This window comes from Microcebus murinus, chromosome 25 (genome assembly GCF_040939455.1).
Source record: "Microcebus murinus isolate Inina chromosome 25, M.murinus_Inina_mat1.0, whole genome shotgun sequence".
Taxonomy (NCBI): Eukaryota; Metazoa; Chordata; class Mammalia; order Primates; family Cheirogaleidae; genus Microcebus; species Microcebus murinus.
The window spans coordinates 17,582,709-17,599,997 of NC_134128.1; the positions used below are offsets into that span (position 1 = coordinate 17,582,709).

At 41.3% G+C, this 17,289-nt stretch overlaps 1 protein-coding gene across 20 annotated transcripts in view; it reads left to right on the top strand.

Moving 5' to 3' along the window:
* PARD3 (par-3 family cell polarity regulator) overlaps nucleotides 1-17,289 on the top strand; it is a 575,331-nt gene that overhangs the window by 396,868 nt on the left and 161,174 nt on the right. For 18 of the 20 annotated variants that reach the window (XM_075997631.1, XM_075997634.1, XM_075997636.1 and 15 more), the window contains one exon: nucleotides 3,371-3,602. In XM_075997631.1, coding sequence (XP_075853746.1) covers nucleotides 3,371-3,602 — 232 coding nt within the window. Of the gene's footprint in view, nucleotides 1-3,370; nucleotides 3,603-8,242; nucleotides 8,364-17,289 lie in introns of those variants that run through there. The other 2 variants (XM_020284206.2, XM_020284207.2) reach the window with 1 other exon arrangement.

Sequence of the window (17,289 nt, forward strand, 5' to 3'; positions counted from 1 at the left end):
CTAAGTATAGGTTTATGATTAGTTTTGCATTATAATTCACTATATGAACATAATAGATCAGGCTAATATATTATTGCTAGTACTTTGAAAAATTATATGAGTATTTTGCATTTTCTTAGTTTAAGGGAATAAAAATTCTTATGTACCTTATATAGCTAGTATTAAATATACAAAGATTGGTTTTAAAACTTGAAATATGGCTTAATGTATCAGTAACCTTAAAAATATACATAGTTTTCAAAAATTAAGCATGTATAACCAATTTATTTGAGCTTTTAAAAACCACAGTATTTCTGCATAAAGGCAGGGTAAAGTGAGAGATTCTTATTTTTCTCTATTGATTAATTTCAAAGTTTGAAGCATATATAGTGCAATACCCTAAAAGAACATCTTATGTTTGTACATATTAAACTACATATTGCTAAATATTTTTAATTAGTTGGCATTCAAAGAGATTAGTTAAATCAGTACACCCCCAGAAGATTTTCTGTGATAATATATTATCTAAATTAGAATGTTCAGAACAAGCAAAAATAATTCTCAAATGTGCAACTATCATTTTAAACAGTCCACTTGCTTGAGGCAGAAAACTGAGGGTAGGGGTTTTGATTTTATAAAATGAGGTTATAAAAACCTGAAGTTAATAAATGATTTGATACTAACTTTATGTCACCCAATTTAGAAAATAAGTTGCATTACATACACCAGAAAATTATTGTGACTATGAACAGAATTGGCAACAAATATGACTTCAGCATATAGTGAGTTGTGAAGGCACTTCCTTCTTCTGTTACCGAGCCAAGATCAGACATATGCCCCTTGAACTTCTGCCAAAACTATTAGGCAGAAAACTAACAGAATCGCTACTGATACTTCCATTCATGATTTATGATAATGATTGCTGCAAAAGACTAAGTCATTTACATTTATGGAGCTCATTGTTTTGTTTATAGTTTCAGACATTGTCGAGGGTCATAAAATCCATTAGATGATACATACAGCGCTAACAATAATAGGCTAAAATATAGCAGAAACCAACTAGAGCTATATCAAGTACTGTGGGCACCCCTGGTGTTACTGTGGTTTGGCTGTGGCCTGTCTTGTTGGGCTTGGTCAGAGGAGTGTAGGCATTTTTCTGAAGACAGAGAATGGTGGTACCTAGAAACTGGGTAGAAGTTCCGTTGGGATAAAGTCATGAGTCAGGTTTTACCAATAGTCTTGCAATTCCACAGCCATTTCTGAGCACCTGCTGTCTGCCTGGCCGTCCTCATTTATGAGCTTAAAGAAATGGAGAGAAACATGTTGGAGATATCATCTGAGAAGTGCAATAATAAAAATATATAGAGCCATGAAAATAGAGATGAAAGGGGGTTTCCATGTAGGAATTGTAGAAAATTCATTAGCATCTAGTTATCTGGCGTGGGTATACCAACAGACTTAGGTTTTACAGCTTGCAAGAACTTGTGAAAATTGTTTTGTAATGGTCTGGTCAATTATCTCAAAGGTTAAAGTAGTGGTTTGCAAGCAGACAGAACACAGCCTTGTTCAAGGGTACTAGGTAAGGTGCTGCAGTCTTGCTTATGCTTTATTTACATTCTTTTGGGGAGCTCTCCTTTGAAAAGGCTATGCATAATTAGCAAGCCCTTGGGCGAGGTGCCAGGATATTCTTTCCCTGCTCTGTGTAATACCACACAAAAAAAATCACAGCCTTCACTCAGCAGTATTGGTAAGACTATGGACTTTCATTAACTATGTTGATCTGAAAGTTGTAAATGGCTTCCTCTAACCAACCTGCACAATTAGTATTTATATATTAATATTAATTGATAGGAAAAAAAGCAAATTTCCTAAAAGCCACAAAGTCCTTTAGAGGAGGGTGACTCACAATTAAATAAACCCCAGTACAGAGGGAGGTCGGCCTTTCTAAAGTCATTGATAAGATTGCCTGCCAGTTCTAGAGTCTTACAATTTTTAAAAAACTATATTACATGGTCATGGCTATGCCATTATTTCATATAGTCACCTTTCAGATTTGTAAGGGTTTCATAGCAGAAAACTGAGAGATTGGGATTGTTTCAGCCACTCTTCTTAAATCCTGGGTATTGTGTGTTGCTAATTCAAGTGTCCCTTGCTGTTGGAGAGATGAGGATGAATTTTACTTGAAGGTAGATGAACTTGACTTGGGGGTCAGTTCTTTTCAAAAGATTGGGAAAAGACATAATTGTTCTGTTTAGTTCTGTGTTACAATAAGCTCAACAACATTGATCTATACTTTCTTTGTTGATGCTGGAAAAAGAAAATTGACCTCAGAATTCAAGGAGTAACCTGAAGCCCCAATCATTCTTGCTGTATCTGGAGGACGTTAGGTGACTTATCTCAGAAAAGATTTCTGAGAATGGGTGGTATTAATAATATGTGCATCTGTGCTTCTTAACAGAGAAATTCTTAAAGTTCTTTTGGTGGGTGGAAGCCTACTTTAGTTACTCGTAATTCTTGCAAATGCAGAAAGTTGGAGGTAATGAAGTACCATCAGACCATGTGCTCACTAAGTGTTGGTTCAAGGAATGGAACGTTGTTATCACTAGGTAGGTCGTTTATCTGCAGAGTCCGGAGGAGTGCAGTTATTGATTTACTGGCTCCACCCCCCTCTGTTCAGCTGTCATGGTGCAGATGGGCATGCAAAATTGTTTAGGATCAGGACATATAGTAGGCTTCACTTCTGATGTTTGCCTTGTGCAAAGAAAAGTTACAGAGGCTTTGAAGATCTGTTGTAGCTTTAAGCCAAAAAATGCACTCTTCTGTGTGCAGAAATCATAGGTGGGACATATATTTGGGAGCCTGAGGAGAGAAACCTTTGTTCTGACTTTGGTATAGGTTAGCAAATTAATGAGGGGCCAGAGTGTGTCTACCTTATCCTTACCCAAGAATAAAGTAAGTTCTTGGGCAGGGGTTCCTTCTTTTCTTTCTTTTCACTTTGCAAAGATAGCACACAGGACCCTTCGAGGTCTGCCCCATGTAAGGAGGCCATGCTGGGCGCCCCCAGCAGCGCGCGATCTGTAGCCTGAAGGGTGGTGGTGTGCATGCAGCAGCGTCCAGCCAGAGCGCTGCTTCTCTTTTGCCCTTGCTTGGTACACCGTGTTCACAGAGGAACACACACATGCATGGGAGGGATTGACATCATATAGTGCATTCCAGCTCCACCCAGAATTAAACAGCATTGCCATTGTGTTGATGGTAATAAGGCCATACTGCAGAAAAAATATGAGAAAGTAAAGTCCTCACACGTATTTTAGTTTCTTTATTTTTGTTGCTTTGGTTCACTGTGTTCCTGTTTTTTTTTTTTTTTCTTTCCTCCCTCTTTCCTTCCAAGTGGAAGAAGACACCGAAGAAAGTTCAAGATCAGGGAGAGAGTCAGTGTCCACGGCCAGCGATCAACCCTCCCACTCTCTGGAGAGACACATGAACGGAAACCAAGAGAAAGGTGACAGGACCGATAGGAAAAAGGACAAAACTGGAAAAGAGAGGAAGAAAGAGAGAGATAAGGAGAAGGATAAAATGAAAGCCAAGAAAGGAATGCTCAAGGGCTTGGGCGACATGTTCAGGTAAGTCTTGACCAGCATAAATCAGAGCTGCTTCTAAATATACATGAGCGCGAGAGTAACAAAAAAAATACAAAAAGCCGGTGTGTTGGTGAACACTGTAGTCCCAGCTACTCATGAGCCTGAGGCGGGAGGATTGCTTGAGTCCAGCCTGGCCAACACAGCGAGACCTCTGTCTCTAAAAATAAGTAGACTAAAAAGTACTGAAAGCACAAATTTGAAAACATTATCTTTGAGGTCACCCAAAATTCGTGTATAATTTCCAGCTACTACATTTTTACTTTGTTAAGGATTTTACTAGAGGTATTGCAGACCATTTTAGTAGTCTTAAAGATGATATCTTGCCAACTGTGTAAATAACTGTTGGGAGGAAGGAGGGACATGTCTGTATCTTAGTTATGCATAAGAGTAAAAGCCCCAATGAGACAAAGGGCTGTTAAAGCACTGTTTGTTCTTTTTGTGTGTGTGTGAACAATGGTTCATTATTTAAATTTAACACAGAGCTCAAGTTAGTGGTAGCATTTAAAGGTTCGTTAATAACAAGTCTAATAAAAAATGTTACAAATAGACCTTCAATTAAGCTGTGTTGATTAATTTAATACTTATTACTTCAGTCTGTAAAGAGTTCATTAAATGTAGTCTCTGGCTGTCTCTTGACAGTTGTTTTTGTGTCTCTAAATTATACTCTAGGATTGCTTTAGCATATCATTTTTTACAAATCATCGCTATACAATAAAAGTGACAAGTTGTTCAGAAGTTGCACTGAAACTCTCCCATAAATGTTCGTCTAAGATGATTTATAATATTCGGGCATTTAATGTTAAATATAAAGATTGCTTGATTGTTCCATAAATTAAACCCCTAAACATATCAAGATGATGGTTTAAAATTGAAAACATACCGCACAGCCACTTGACTTTTCAAAAAGTAGTTATCCTGTGTTATGAATCCCATCCTTTTAACTTTTCTTTAATTGCAAAATGTGAACAAGAGTTTTTATTTTCATAGACTTTCTTGATTTATAATCCTGAGGTTGACCTCAATAACTCAGGGAGTTATAGATTAAGCCAGGCCTGGAAAGTCCTGGAATCGTGGCCCAGTCTGAAGGCTACACAGACAACAGATGTGTTCTGTAGATGTCTGATCAATCCAACTGCAAGGAAGAAGGAAAGTGACTATAGACTTACATGGACACAAAATCTGGCCTTTTAGCACTGTTTTCTTATTTAAATAGGATTAGATTTCTGTCTCCCAGTGCTTTAGAACATTGAGATTTTCATAGTTTTCCATTAGAGCTTTTCTTATTTATATACTGTTCCTTTTGAATGCATTCTCAGTCAGATCATCTTTCTTCATTACTATTCCATGGCCAAGAATCCTACAGATGAAATTACTCTAACTGCTACTTTATTTTCAGTTTTTGTGTTAGCCAGGGAGCTTTTTATTCCATGTATGCAAACTGACAGCTCATAAACTGACACCTACAGAGTGCACAGAAAAAGGCTGCTGCACACCAATTAAAATGTAAGGAATTTGTGCTCCTGTCTTCTTTACATTAGAGAATAAGAATTGGGAGCAGCTTGCCCCAGACCTGTGGCACTCTCCTTTCCAGGGGCTCTCTTGATGTCTTAGTGAAAGCTAATAGTTAGTTTTCATTCATCACCAACATTTATCTGATAGATATGGTTCTCTGTTCCTGTTGTGGGATAAAAAAATAAACCTCTAGTGTCTTAGAATTACATTAATTATAAATGATATTTTTCTGTAACTTGCAACTTCAGACTGGAGGTCTACAGTGGGGCTTTCTATTTGGGGACAGATGAGTGGGGAGTTTAGAGAAAATGTGTATTATCTCCAAAGGATCCTGAAGAGCAACACAACACAACTCTCTTTCTGCTGAAAGTCCTGCCAAACACTACATGGTATTTTCTCTAGATCTAATTCTATAGACTTTGCCTCTAACTTGTAATGAATGCCAGCTTTGTGATGGAGGAGTTGATCCTTCATAGTCTTGAACATCAAATTCTATGTTCAGGTACAGGGGCTGAAGGCTTCTTCGAAAAATTAGGCAAATATTCAACTGGTATTTAAGACTGGGTGGTATGAAAATTGTGCCCATCTACACATTTCTGGGTACCTGGCATCAGTGCTTTGCTAGAGTCAGCTCACATTGGCTTGGGAGAGCCAGTTGTTCTTGTTTAAACACAGCCATTATTAAACATGAAATAAATGATCTTAAAAAGGTAATTGATGTGGGCTCGAATCCCACCAGAGTAAAAAAAAAAAAAAAAAAAAAAAAGGTAATTGATACTCAAAATTCCTCACTTCCTAATTATGTATACTATACTCCAGTCTCTGAGTTTGAGATTATTTACACCTATTGTATGGGCATGATGCTAACACTGTGGACTGGTGCGTACTACACAGCTCTCTCCAGTTTCATGTTTGGTGACATCGTGCTGGTAGCTTGAAAATCTGCCATGGCGGGAGTATGTATACCATGGAAGTCTGTGAATTTCATAAAACAGAGTTTTTCTCCCAGGAGAGCAACATACCACCTCATGTAGAGTGTAAATATATCTTTGAGCAGAATTGCAGTATCTTGGCTACGACACCTGGACATGGTTGGGTTCTGTCTAATTGCAAACTGCTGCTTCAGCCCTTTGGGAAAGCGTTGAAGCTTGCCAAACACTGCTCCCTGAAATGAGCTGAGAATAATCTATTAAACATAAAGGAAGCTTTTTGTTTTATTGGATGTTGGTTTTGCTGCATCCTTCACACCATCATTACACGCCATTAGTGTTTCAGAAGATTCTTCACTTTAAGAATGTCAGAGTTTTTAAAACTTTTTGAACAACCCTCTATGCCTACTGGATCTGATTATTTGAAACTAATATATCTTCAGTATTATATATCTATAATACTTTTATGTCATCTTATGTTACCTGTTTTTTGTTGTTTTTAAACAACGGGAATACAGTAAGATTAAAATTACTCTTTTCCTTTCTCTTTATTTTTTTAGGGAGACTAAGGTGTGATTTCTTTAGAGTTGCTTTTAAATAGCTTAATCAGAATGAGTATGTGCATATATATTTCTTAGAACAGTTTGGAAAGTGCTCAAATGTGGCAGACCAGTACAGGTCTAAAGTACAAAGCAGGGGTGTGTCTGTGTGTATTATGTTTTTGTTTCTATTTTGTGGTTCAGATAACAAAAAGAGTAGACTAAGGGTAAATGATATTAGATATTGAGAGTCTAGCTTTATAAATAAATGCTATACCATCCTACTCCCCACCCCCACTCCCCCACATACACTATTTCTACCTCTGCAGTTGGTCTGCAATTTTGGGTTAAATATGATGAGGGCCAAATGGATGGTCCCTATTTTAAAAATTGTACCAGAGGAAATGATGGCACCTTGCATAGATATTTTTAGTCATTGGTATATACAGATGACATGGTTTTCTGTTTCACACATTGAATAGGAGTCACAAAAATGATTCAATTATTGATAAACAGCTCTAGGAAAGAATGTTATGAGTCATATGAATCACTCTTCTGTTTATAAATTATGGAGTATATGAAGTGCACAGGCTGCCTTAGTGCAAGTTTTCAATCACAAATTTACATCTATAAGGCATCAAATAACAAATGTAAAGTGCTTCATGTTCATATTAATTTCTCCTTGTACGTCCTACATCATCTTTTGCGCATAAGGAGCTCTGATGCCTTAATTAAAATGGCTTTGTATCTAAGAAACCTGAGTGTGCTTACAAAACAGGTAAACATGACTTGCACATGTAATCATTGTGCCTGCGTAGTGCAGGGCAGAGGGAGGGTGGCGATTTTGAGTCTTGGCCGTTCCTACTTTACACTGTAAGGGATTTTTGAGAATTCTGCAATTATATGAAATTGTCACCGAGGAAGGAACTAAGTGTGTATTTTAGAAAGGAGGGCGATGTGTTGATTAATGTTTTAAATGTGTTCGTTCTTAAAGGAAAGCAATAGCATTTGAGTGACATGTTTTTACCTTCGTTTTCATCTCCAAATTGAAACAACCGGCAAGATGATAAAATCCCATATTCTTATATATTAAGAATTTAAAATGATCAGTTCTAAGGTTTGTTTTCTGCCCCCCCCCCCAGCCTTAGAATAAGTGCAGTTTGATACTGCTTTGCTGAAAAATTTAAACTGTTAGTGTTTGAACTGAAGGTCCTTAGAAGTGGCCTCATTGTACATGTTTCAGATTGTGTCTTGCCCTTGTCCATATGCAATAGCTGAGAACCTATCACTGTGGATGGCTAAAGCACAAGTAATGTTGTAATATTTCCATTACAACTGAATCCTCCAGTTACATTTAAAATGATTACCTGGGTCCTGGAAGCACTGTTTTACTCAGTTTTGGAAGAGGAAATAGATAATTTAGTTTGAAACTCTGTTTGGTGGAAATCAGATAGACTGCTATATTTTTCTTTTTAAACTATGACTGTTTTCAGACCACAACGAGCAAGATCATATTTTAACACTTAGTGTTGTCGTTTGGGTTGCACAGCTTAAGCTTGTGAGAGAATGACAAGCACGAGTTGTCCTTGCTATACTTACCTGTACGTACTAACTGTGTGTCTGTACCGTGTTTCTCATTTAGCCTTGCCAAACTGAAGCCCGAGAAGAGATGAACAACAAACCCGATTCAAAAATGTCTTGAACAGCACATATTGCACAGTTTTGTTTTTTTTAAAACAAACAATAAATTTACTTTTAATGAATTCTTAGTGGCTGTTGACGAATTTTGTTTACGACATCAGCAGTTTTGATGGTTTAGTAATTTTCGTTATTAATTGATTTGGAACTTTTTGATCTTGATTTCAAGCTTGGGGGTCTAAATTACTGCCTGAAAAGGCAGAGACGTGTTTTTTTCCTCCTATCATTTTTTTATTAGCCCCCTTTCATAATGGAATACTGACCATAGTCTTAGCTGCTGGCGTATTCAGAAATCTTCAGCATACACCAATTGGATGTTAGAATGGGAGCTTTCAAGATTACGTAAAGAGCCACCACCAGTTTGGTTTTGTTGTGTGACCATGTGGCATGGGGGATGCATGCAGGTGTCACAAGGTGACTTAGGGCAGAGGCAAGGAGCTGTGTGGGTGGAACTAGTCTCCCATCAGGGATAAGGTGCGATGGGGCAAATTGATGACCAGAATGGGACTTTTTGGCAAGGGTTAGTCCCTGTATGAGTTGCAGAGTTTAGACAAAGAACAGATGGGTGGGTGGTTAGGAAAGCCAATTTCCGTGCTCAGGGGTGGCTCAACCAGCAAGTTCTTCCAGTGTGAAAAAGTAGAGCTACTCAGGCACACAGTAGTCCCAGGGTTTTACTGAGACCACATGTTGTGAGAGCACTTACTTGTTCATAGATGTTTCTGGAAGGAGTCTGCCTGGCTAAGTGTTCTAATCAGAGCTCCAAATACTAGTACAGGTGGATCTCAGATAGTCCTTGCTTTAGAATGAAGCCTTATAAAGAGCCTTAATTCATGACCCCTTCGTTATTCATGGCCCCTCAGGATTTTAGACAACATCTGTATTTAGTCAGTTTTATCTGCTGAAAATGTTAGAATTGCATCCTAATTACAAATGAATGTGAAGGTGAAAAGGAAACCGATTTGATAAAGGGTGTTATGGGGCCGGGTGCAGTGGCTCACGCCTGTAATCCTAGCACTCTGGGAGGTGGAGGCGGGCGGATCACTCAAGGTCAGGAGTTCGAAACCAGCCTGAGCAAGAATGAGACCCCCGTCTCTACTAAAAATAGAAAGAAATTAATTGGCCAACTAAAAGTTTTAAAATATTTTTATTTAAAAAAATTTTTTTAAAAAAGGGTGTTACGGAATTGGGTCGGGTGCCTGGGAGAAAGATTTAACTCTGCTCTGACTTGAGAGGAGTTTGCATTCCCCCCTCACTGCCCACCCAACCAAGAGAAAGGCAACCCTCACCTGTATGCTAGGAAGGAGGCACATGGCACAGTGTTTATTTGCTCATGTCAGAAATACCAGGGCTTGGGGTTTTTTATGATTCAGGCCTGATTGCCGCAGGGATTAATGTAAGCGCTTTCACATTGGTAAAATTAAGCAGCGCCCTGTGCAATCTGCTGGTGATTTAAGGAACACAGTTAAAATAAGCCTCTCTAAATGAAACACAGGAGCAATTCTTGGTAACGAGAAGAAAGAGTTTGAAAAGGGAGATTTTTTTACATGATTCTGTTTGTTTTCTTGTTCGTCACCTGGACAGAGAACAGCTTTGTTTTATAATTATACATCCTGGGTGGTTTCCTTATTCCTCATTTGGAGGAAGTTCCAAATTTGTAAATTCCCCAGGATTTTAATGTATGCTGCTTTTAATTTGAATTGAAACAGAGGTTCTTGTTTTTAACACAGGAAAATAAGTGTCAGACTGACCTGTTAGCAAAGACAAGTTCTAGGCTAGCTGATAATCATATCCTTCAAGTATTCCTTTTTTCCTTGTTAGCAGTTTTAAATAGAGAACCTCTGACATCTGCAGCGTCTACGGCTCTCAAGCTGACTGCAGAGGAAGCCCGGGAAGGCACAAAGCATGACGGCTGGGCCTCTCTAAGACCTTTCCTGACATTCTTTTAACGTTTCTTTTCCATAGACCTGCGGCGTGACTATAGAACACAAGTGTCAAGGATGACACCTACTTTATAGTCTCCGTAAAGCAAACCTTTTCGTAAAAGAAATTTTTGACAGTTCTGAGATGCTAAGTCAATTTCAATTCCAGACTGTGTAGAAAATGGAATCTTTTTTTTTTTTTCTTCCTGCAATTGATATGAAAATTGAAGCCTAGTGACTATTCACTTTCTTAACTCGGGGTAAATAAATACCATCACACCATTGAAAAATGTACTGGAAGGCAGACTTGGCTAATGACGTGCACCACAACATAGATTAGGAATTTTCTTTCTGAATGTTTTTATTTGTTGCCATTAGGGGCTCTGTATCCTTTGCATTACATATAATAGGTCAAGTGCATGCTATTTCTAAATGTATTTTTATCTAGCCACAAGTTATTCTATAAAGGTAATTGTTTTATTCTTACAAGCAGTCTTTTAAAGAATTCACTGGGGGAGTGTCCTCTTACATTATTGAACATTGGATGGTTTTCTTCTCACCCATGTTTGATAATAGCCGATTTAGAAACAAAAGACTAAAATGAGATTAGGTTTCAGATCATAGTGAAATAACCACATCTCCTGTTAAGCTTTCCATTTGATTTTTTTTTTTTTTTTTTTTTATGGTTGAGTCTTCCTTCAAGGTTGGACCCTAAGGCTTTCTGACCCACTCTCCCCTCTTCCAGAACATTGCTGCAGCAATTTTCTCTTTTCTCTTCCATGTCAGCTGTGATTGCTCTTTTCCACTGGATCATTCACGTGGTCCTATGCCATGCCATTGTTTCCTCTATCTTAGAGAAGAATCTCCCTCAGCCCTGCCTGCCCTCCGCATATTCTCTCCTGGCTGTCACAGCAAACTCTTTGATAAATCTGTATTTGCTCTCTCCATCCTCCCATTCTCTCTTGAACTCTCCTCAATGAATCCTTCATCCCCTTCCACAAAGCCTGCTCTTGTCCAGGTCACCAGTGGTGTCGGTCACCATTGGGTGGTACATGTCTGCTCTCTTCCCCCCTCTGGGTCTGCCAGAGCACATGGCGTGTTGATTGTGGCTCTCCATTGAGGTCACCTTTGCTGCCCCCCCCCCCCAATTGGGTCTCCTTTGCTAACGTGTGCCATTCTCCCTCTACTAAGTATGGAGTGCCCTGGGGCTCAGTCCTCCACCCTCTTCTCTTTTTTTCTTTTCAATAACACAGAATTTTGCTATTTTCAGGGAATAGAACATTTGCACTCTACATACAGTCTATAGGCAGATGGCTCCCAAATTCACATCTCATACCTGGGCATCTTCTTTGAACTCTTGATTCATGTTTGTATGCAGATCCAACCACCTTGTTGACACCTTCGCGTGAGTGTTGACCAGACAGCTGAAACCTCACGTACTTCCAACTTAGTTCCCTATTTCCTCTCCTAGAACTGCTCCTGGAAGCCTTCCCTTTCTCAGAGATCAGTAACTGTGTCTTTTCAGTTGGTTTGGTCCAAGACCTTAGAGGAGTCCTCGACTCCTATTTCTTTCCGCATACCCCACATCCAGCTTAGGAATGCACAAAAGCAGATGCCCATCGGCTCTGTCTTCAGCACACATCTGCAGCCCTTGTCCTTCCAAGTCACTCAGAGGAAAAGCGAAACCCTCAGTCACCCTTTGGGCCCTGTAGGACCTGCCCCACCGCAGCTCTCTCGCTTTGCTCCTCCCCCTTGCCTTGGCCAGCTTCCCTCTGCTTCCCTGGACCTGTCAGGTCCAGCGGAGCTTTTGTTCTTGCTCCTTCTCCCTGAATATTCTCTCCTCAGGTACCTACAGGCTCCTCGCACACCTTTAGCCTCTTTGGTCAGGTGTCCACTTTTCAGGGAGGGGGTCTATCCGGAATTGCAAATGGCTCTCCCTCCCACCTGGACGCCCCCTGTCCCACGCTTTGGCATTGTTTTTCTCATTTGCACTCACTCCTACTTGACATATGATCCATGCCACTTAACTTGGTTTGATTGTAGGTTGACAGTGGCAGGGAAAGTCAACCCTTTTGATCCCTGCTGTGTTTCCTGGCGTTGTGCCTGGTGCATCATCAGTGCCCAGCACATGTGACAGATGTAGGTTACCCGAACCCCTTCAGTGGCCGGTCTTGGGAGGCAGCACTGCGTTTCTGTCCAGGCCAGTGCCTGGGCGTGACAGCACCTCAGAGCAGCCCCCAACCCACTGCCCACAAAAGCTGGTGTGAATGTTCCCTGGGCCCCGTGGCCTTTAGGTTTACGATGCTAAGTCACAAGGTCTACACCTTTGGCCCTGAAAGGGTGGTCTTCAGGCCAGGAATGTGGCAGGACCTGGGCGCCTGTCAAATGCAGAATGTGAGGCCCCACCGTAGGATCTGCTAAAGCCAGAATCTGCAATTGGACAGCCCCGGGGGCTCCTGTTCATGTCGCAGGATGAGAGCACCACCCGGCCGTGCTCCCGGGGCTCGCCTTGAGGTCAAACTCCACCACCTGCAGTGTGGCAGCTGTAGAGCACTCCTCACGCGGCCTTTGCTTCCCACTCTGACACCTCCACGTCCCTCCTGGTGTTCCTTCCCCCAGCCCACTGCCCTGAATCCTCCACTCAGGGTCTGCTTCTGGTGAAATCTAGACTAAGATGATGAGTGTGTGTTGAACGAATGAATAAATAAATACATAAAAGGTCCAGAGTAAGTGATAGATGGTGCATGGGAGAAATTTCTGTTGGGGTAATTTTATAATTTATGACAAATGTTCATACTGGGGCATCATTGGGCAGAGACGTCACTGCTAGTGTTTCTGCCTTAGGTGTGCATGTGCCTGTGTTTTAAGAGATGGTCCCTGAATGAGCAGCCCCTTCTTGCTCCATAGATCTGCCTAATACTCTTTGCTTTGTTGTTGAGGTTACCATTTTCTCTGCCATGAGCGGCCACACATGATTTAAGTGTCCCGTTACATCAGACTCACAAAAGAGATGATGTGAATCTGCCAAATTAAATCCTTCAAGTTGGGCGATACCCAACTTTCAGGCTGTGAGGGTTGTATCATTGAGGGGTGACAGATTCAAGCAAGGAGTTAATGTCAAAATTACCCTTTTGAAATCTTCCTATGCCTCAGAGCATCAGGATCCAGGAGGTGGTGGGAGATTCTGTTCCTAAAAGAAGTCAGAAGCTTAGTTTACTCCTAGCAAGCTTTGTGGGTAGCTGCTGCAGAGAGGATGAGTTAGTGGGTGAAAGGCTCCCTCCTTTCTGAAGGCCACAGCCCGGGGCAGCTCACAGACAACCTCTGCCTCACTGAGAGGGGACCCTCGAGGGCTCTCTCTGTCTTCCTACTGCCTCGTCTCCTCCATGCACTCAGCAGAGGCACCTGCAGCCCAGCCCACTCCTGGGGTCTGGAATCTTCCTGACTGCACTCTTACATGAGGTATGGTGTGATGGGGTGATGACAACCTCACCTCCCTGGTTTCTCCTTCTGTGACATTTATAATAAGTATATTGTACCTTCCATTTCTTTTGTAATGAAAATATCGTCTCTCTCGTTGGTTATGTAATAATTTGAATCTTTTTTAAAACAGGAAATAAAGGCATGACTTTAGATTCTCTGTTCATACAAAGGAACGGAGACTTCAAAATGAGCTGAACTGATGGAAACCAACTCTAAAACGTCCCTACATGCTGTACTAAGGTTCCCCCATTTCCACTCTTGCAGTTAGAGGGTTATTCATTATGCCTTGGCCCACATTTCTGACTCTGTTGAGTGACATGCTGGTCATTGTGACTTCTAAGGAGAAAAAGCATTCTTCATCATTTGCTCTGCCCAGGACTACACGTTCACTGTGTGTTGATACTGTTGGACACTCTAAGAATGTTATTTTCAAGAACCCATTTAATAACAACCCTAAAAGGTGCTCATTTTAGCCCTATTTTATGGATAAAGAAACTAAAGCATAGAGGTTCGAGGAGGCGAACCCAACGTGCCCAGGTCACACGGTGAGTGGGAGGGCCACACCAAATTTGAACACTGGCCGACCTCCAAGGCCGTGTCCCTAACCACTTGGATGCTGCACCATCTTACCCTTCCTGCCCCTTTGGGCGGGTTATGCTGCCCCCAAAACCCATGTGGAAGCCAAGATTGCTATGAAATTGATCCTGTAACACGGCATTGCTGTTGTGTGTGCTATGAAAAAACAGATTCTTCTTGCTAGCTTGGAAATGTGGAAGTTGGTATCTTTTGAACCTGACTTTTAAGTGTTGCTCCTACTTGATTTCTATAGCTTTCTCCATCTATGGTCATTCCTCTCCCCAAAATAATTCTCAAAGATTTTATTGCTAATTAGATACTTGCCAACTGCCATGTCCCTACCCCCTTAACTGACTCTCAGATCTGTCTGTATGGTGTGTGATGTCAACGTCCCCTGCTTCAAAACACTAATGAGGATGATTTAAAAAAAAAAACAAAAAAAACGCTGGCTTCCCTCCAGCTCTTTTCTTTCATGATGGCCTTGTGGTCTTATAAATGCTCTGACTCCGTTCCTGTTTTTATACCTCATTTTCCCCTTTCCTGACTGCATACCTTCTTGTACATCAGATCTTGCTCCATCATTGCCGTCTCTTTTATTTTCTCCTATTAAATAATTTCGAGGTCATTCCTTTCCTTCGGATATGTCAGCAATCTTTGCTTGCTCTACTCATCCTTTTGATGTTGCCCTGTCCGTGCCGCCCAGATCACAAAATTGCCTGATCCTTGGCTGTTTCATGGGCTCCCCAGCTCACCTCCTTAGGGGTTTACTCTTTGGGAGGCTGTTTGCACCCAGGGTCACCTGCCTCACACCTGTCTGGGAGCCTTAAACCTGGCCTTTGTAAATTTCCACTAACTGCTGATTGCAGGAATTTTATCTAATTCCTGCTTTGATCATGAATTTTAGTCCTTAGGAAAGCATCCCAAGTTTAATTCCTAGAATGTCAGGTTCCTTTTTTTTTTCCTTTTATTAAAAAAAATGTTAATCACATTTTAAGGTATAGTGCTTAAAACATTTTTTTAATTGAAAACTGATAACATCTGTTTATCTCAATAGTGCTTGATTCTGGAATAGTTTTCAGAAAGTAAACTTTGGACTAACTGTAGACAGGTACTCTAACAGGATGGAAATTGTCCTTTTATGTTCTTTCTAGGGCATAGCAACAGCCAGTTGCATGCTGTCACTTAGAGCACAGGGGCAAAGCAATGATGGTCACTTAATGCTGAACACTCTGCTGCCACCTCAGTTGTCTGTCCTAGCCATACCAGGGAAAGGCGATTGCCCTAAAACAAACCTGGTTTGATGCATTTCCACATCCAGGTAAGTATATTTGCAAAGGAGCAGTAAACGTCCTGATGGGCAATCTTATTTCAGCACTTAATGATGAGTATCCCATTAAAGATTAACTTTTACTGCTCCTTTGCAAATTGGCGGATGTGAGCTGCAGATCTGGGGGTCAAGGCAGTCAGCTTGTGACATGTTGCCTGATTCCCTAGATAGGTGCTTCTGGCACCTCGTGGGGGGCTGACTGTGGGCTCCTGGCTTTGACTGCCTCCCCTGGGGGAGCAGCTCCACCTCTCTACATACCCATGTCTCACCACGCCAGCTGTAGTGCGCTGTGACTCTGAAACCTGCTCAGTACATCTATGCATCTGCATAAAATTTTACCTGCCTTGCGCAAAAATTAAATGACCTGGGCAGTAAAATAAATTCTGAGCATTTTCATACTCACCTGGCAAAAATTGTTTCTAATGATGAGCAGGTGGATTTTTTTGTTTTTTGAATTCCAAGCCTGGTTATGGAGCAGGTATGATGTTTTTAGTAATTACAAGGTAAAACCACTCATCGTGTACATTGAACAGATCTTTACTGGCATGACTGCTGTATCCTAGGCACGAGACTAGGTGTCGGGGATGCAGTGGTGACTGCACCGATACCAGTGATACCACCGAGAGATGACAGTCACTGAGCAAGTAGGTGGTGCTCCCATGGGCCTCGTGAAGGGAGAAGAGGAAGTTGATGAGAACTTCCGGTCACTGGGCCTGGCCCAGAGTGGGAGGCAGAGTGTAGCTCCCTAGAGAAAATGTCTTTAAACTGAGATCTGAAAGATGTTTTGGGTTCTCTCACTGATCCTTCAGTGTTTAGGGGAAAGCATTTTTTGCATCAGTGAGATTCAAATTTTTTTGATTCCATCTGTAATATGAAAAATACATTCTACCTTGGAACCAACCCAGTGTGCACAAACATGCACAAATAGCTAAAATGAACATTTCATGACGCCGGTGACACTGGCCCTTTCCCGACATGCTACCCTCTGGCATATTTTAATGCGAGGCAGCATAGTGTAGCAGCCACGAGCCTGGGCTCTAAAGTGACGTGTCCTGAGTTTAGGCAGCAGCCGTGTGCTCACCAGCCTTGTCTACTGAGCCAGTCAATTAACCTCTCTGTGATTTGCTTTTCTCAGTCTTGAAGTACGGATACTGGTACCTACCTCGCAGGGTTGTTGTGAAGCTAAAACGAGTTAACATATGCGAAGCGTGTTAGAACTCCTCCTGGTGCAGAGTAAGTACTGCGTAGGTATTAGCTGCTGTCGGGGGCACTGTGGTTCTGTAATGTGTTTTATAAAAATGTTAGGTGAGCCCCACTGAATCCTTTTCAGATCTTCAATGGGTTCCAATGCACAATTTGAAAAACACTGTTGAGGCAGTGGAAATCCTCTAGGATTGCAAGGGAGGAGGTGGGACCCTGGAGGCATTGGACTTGCAGGGTGACCTCTCCTAAGTGACTCCTGACACGGTGTGGCCCTTCTCCTAAGGATAACGAATATCCATTGAAGAGAATGGCTTGATAGCATTTACGACGTTTAGAAAAGAAAAGGTTCCTCTTGCCGGAATGTGTAGAGTGAACTAAAGGGCTGGACCAGCGTGATGCGGAAACTGTCAGGCAGCCGTTGCAGTGATCATGGCCAGAGACGGAGGAGGCCCTGGGGACAGGTAGCATCTAGGTGGCTTGGTTGTC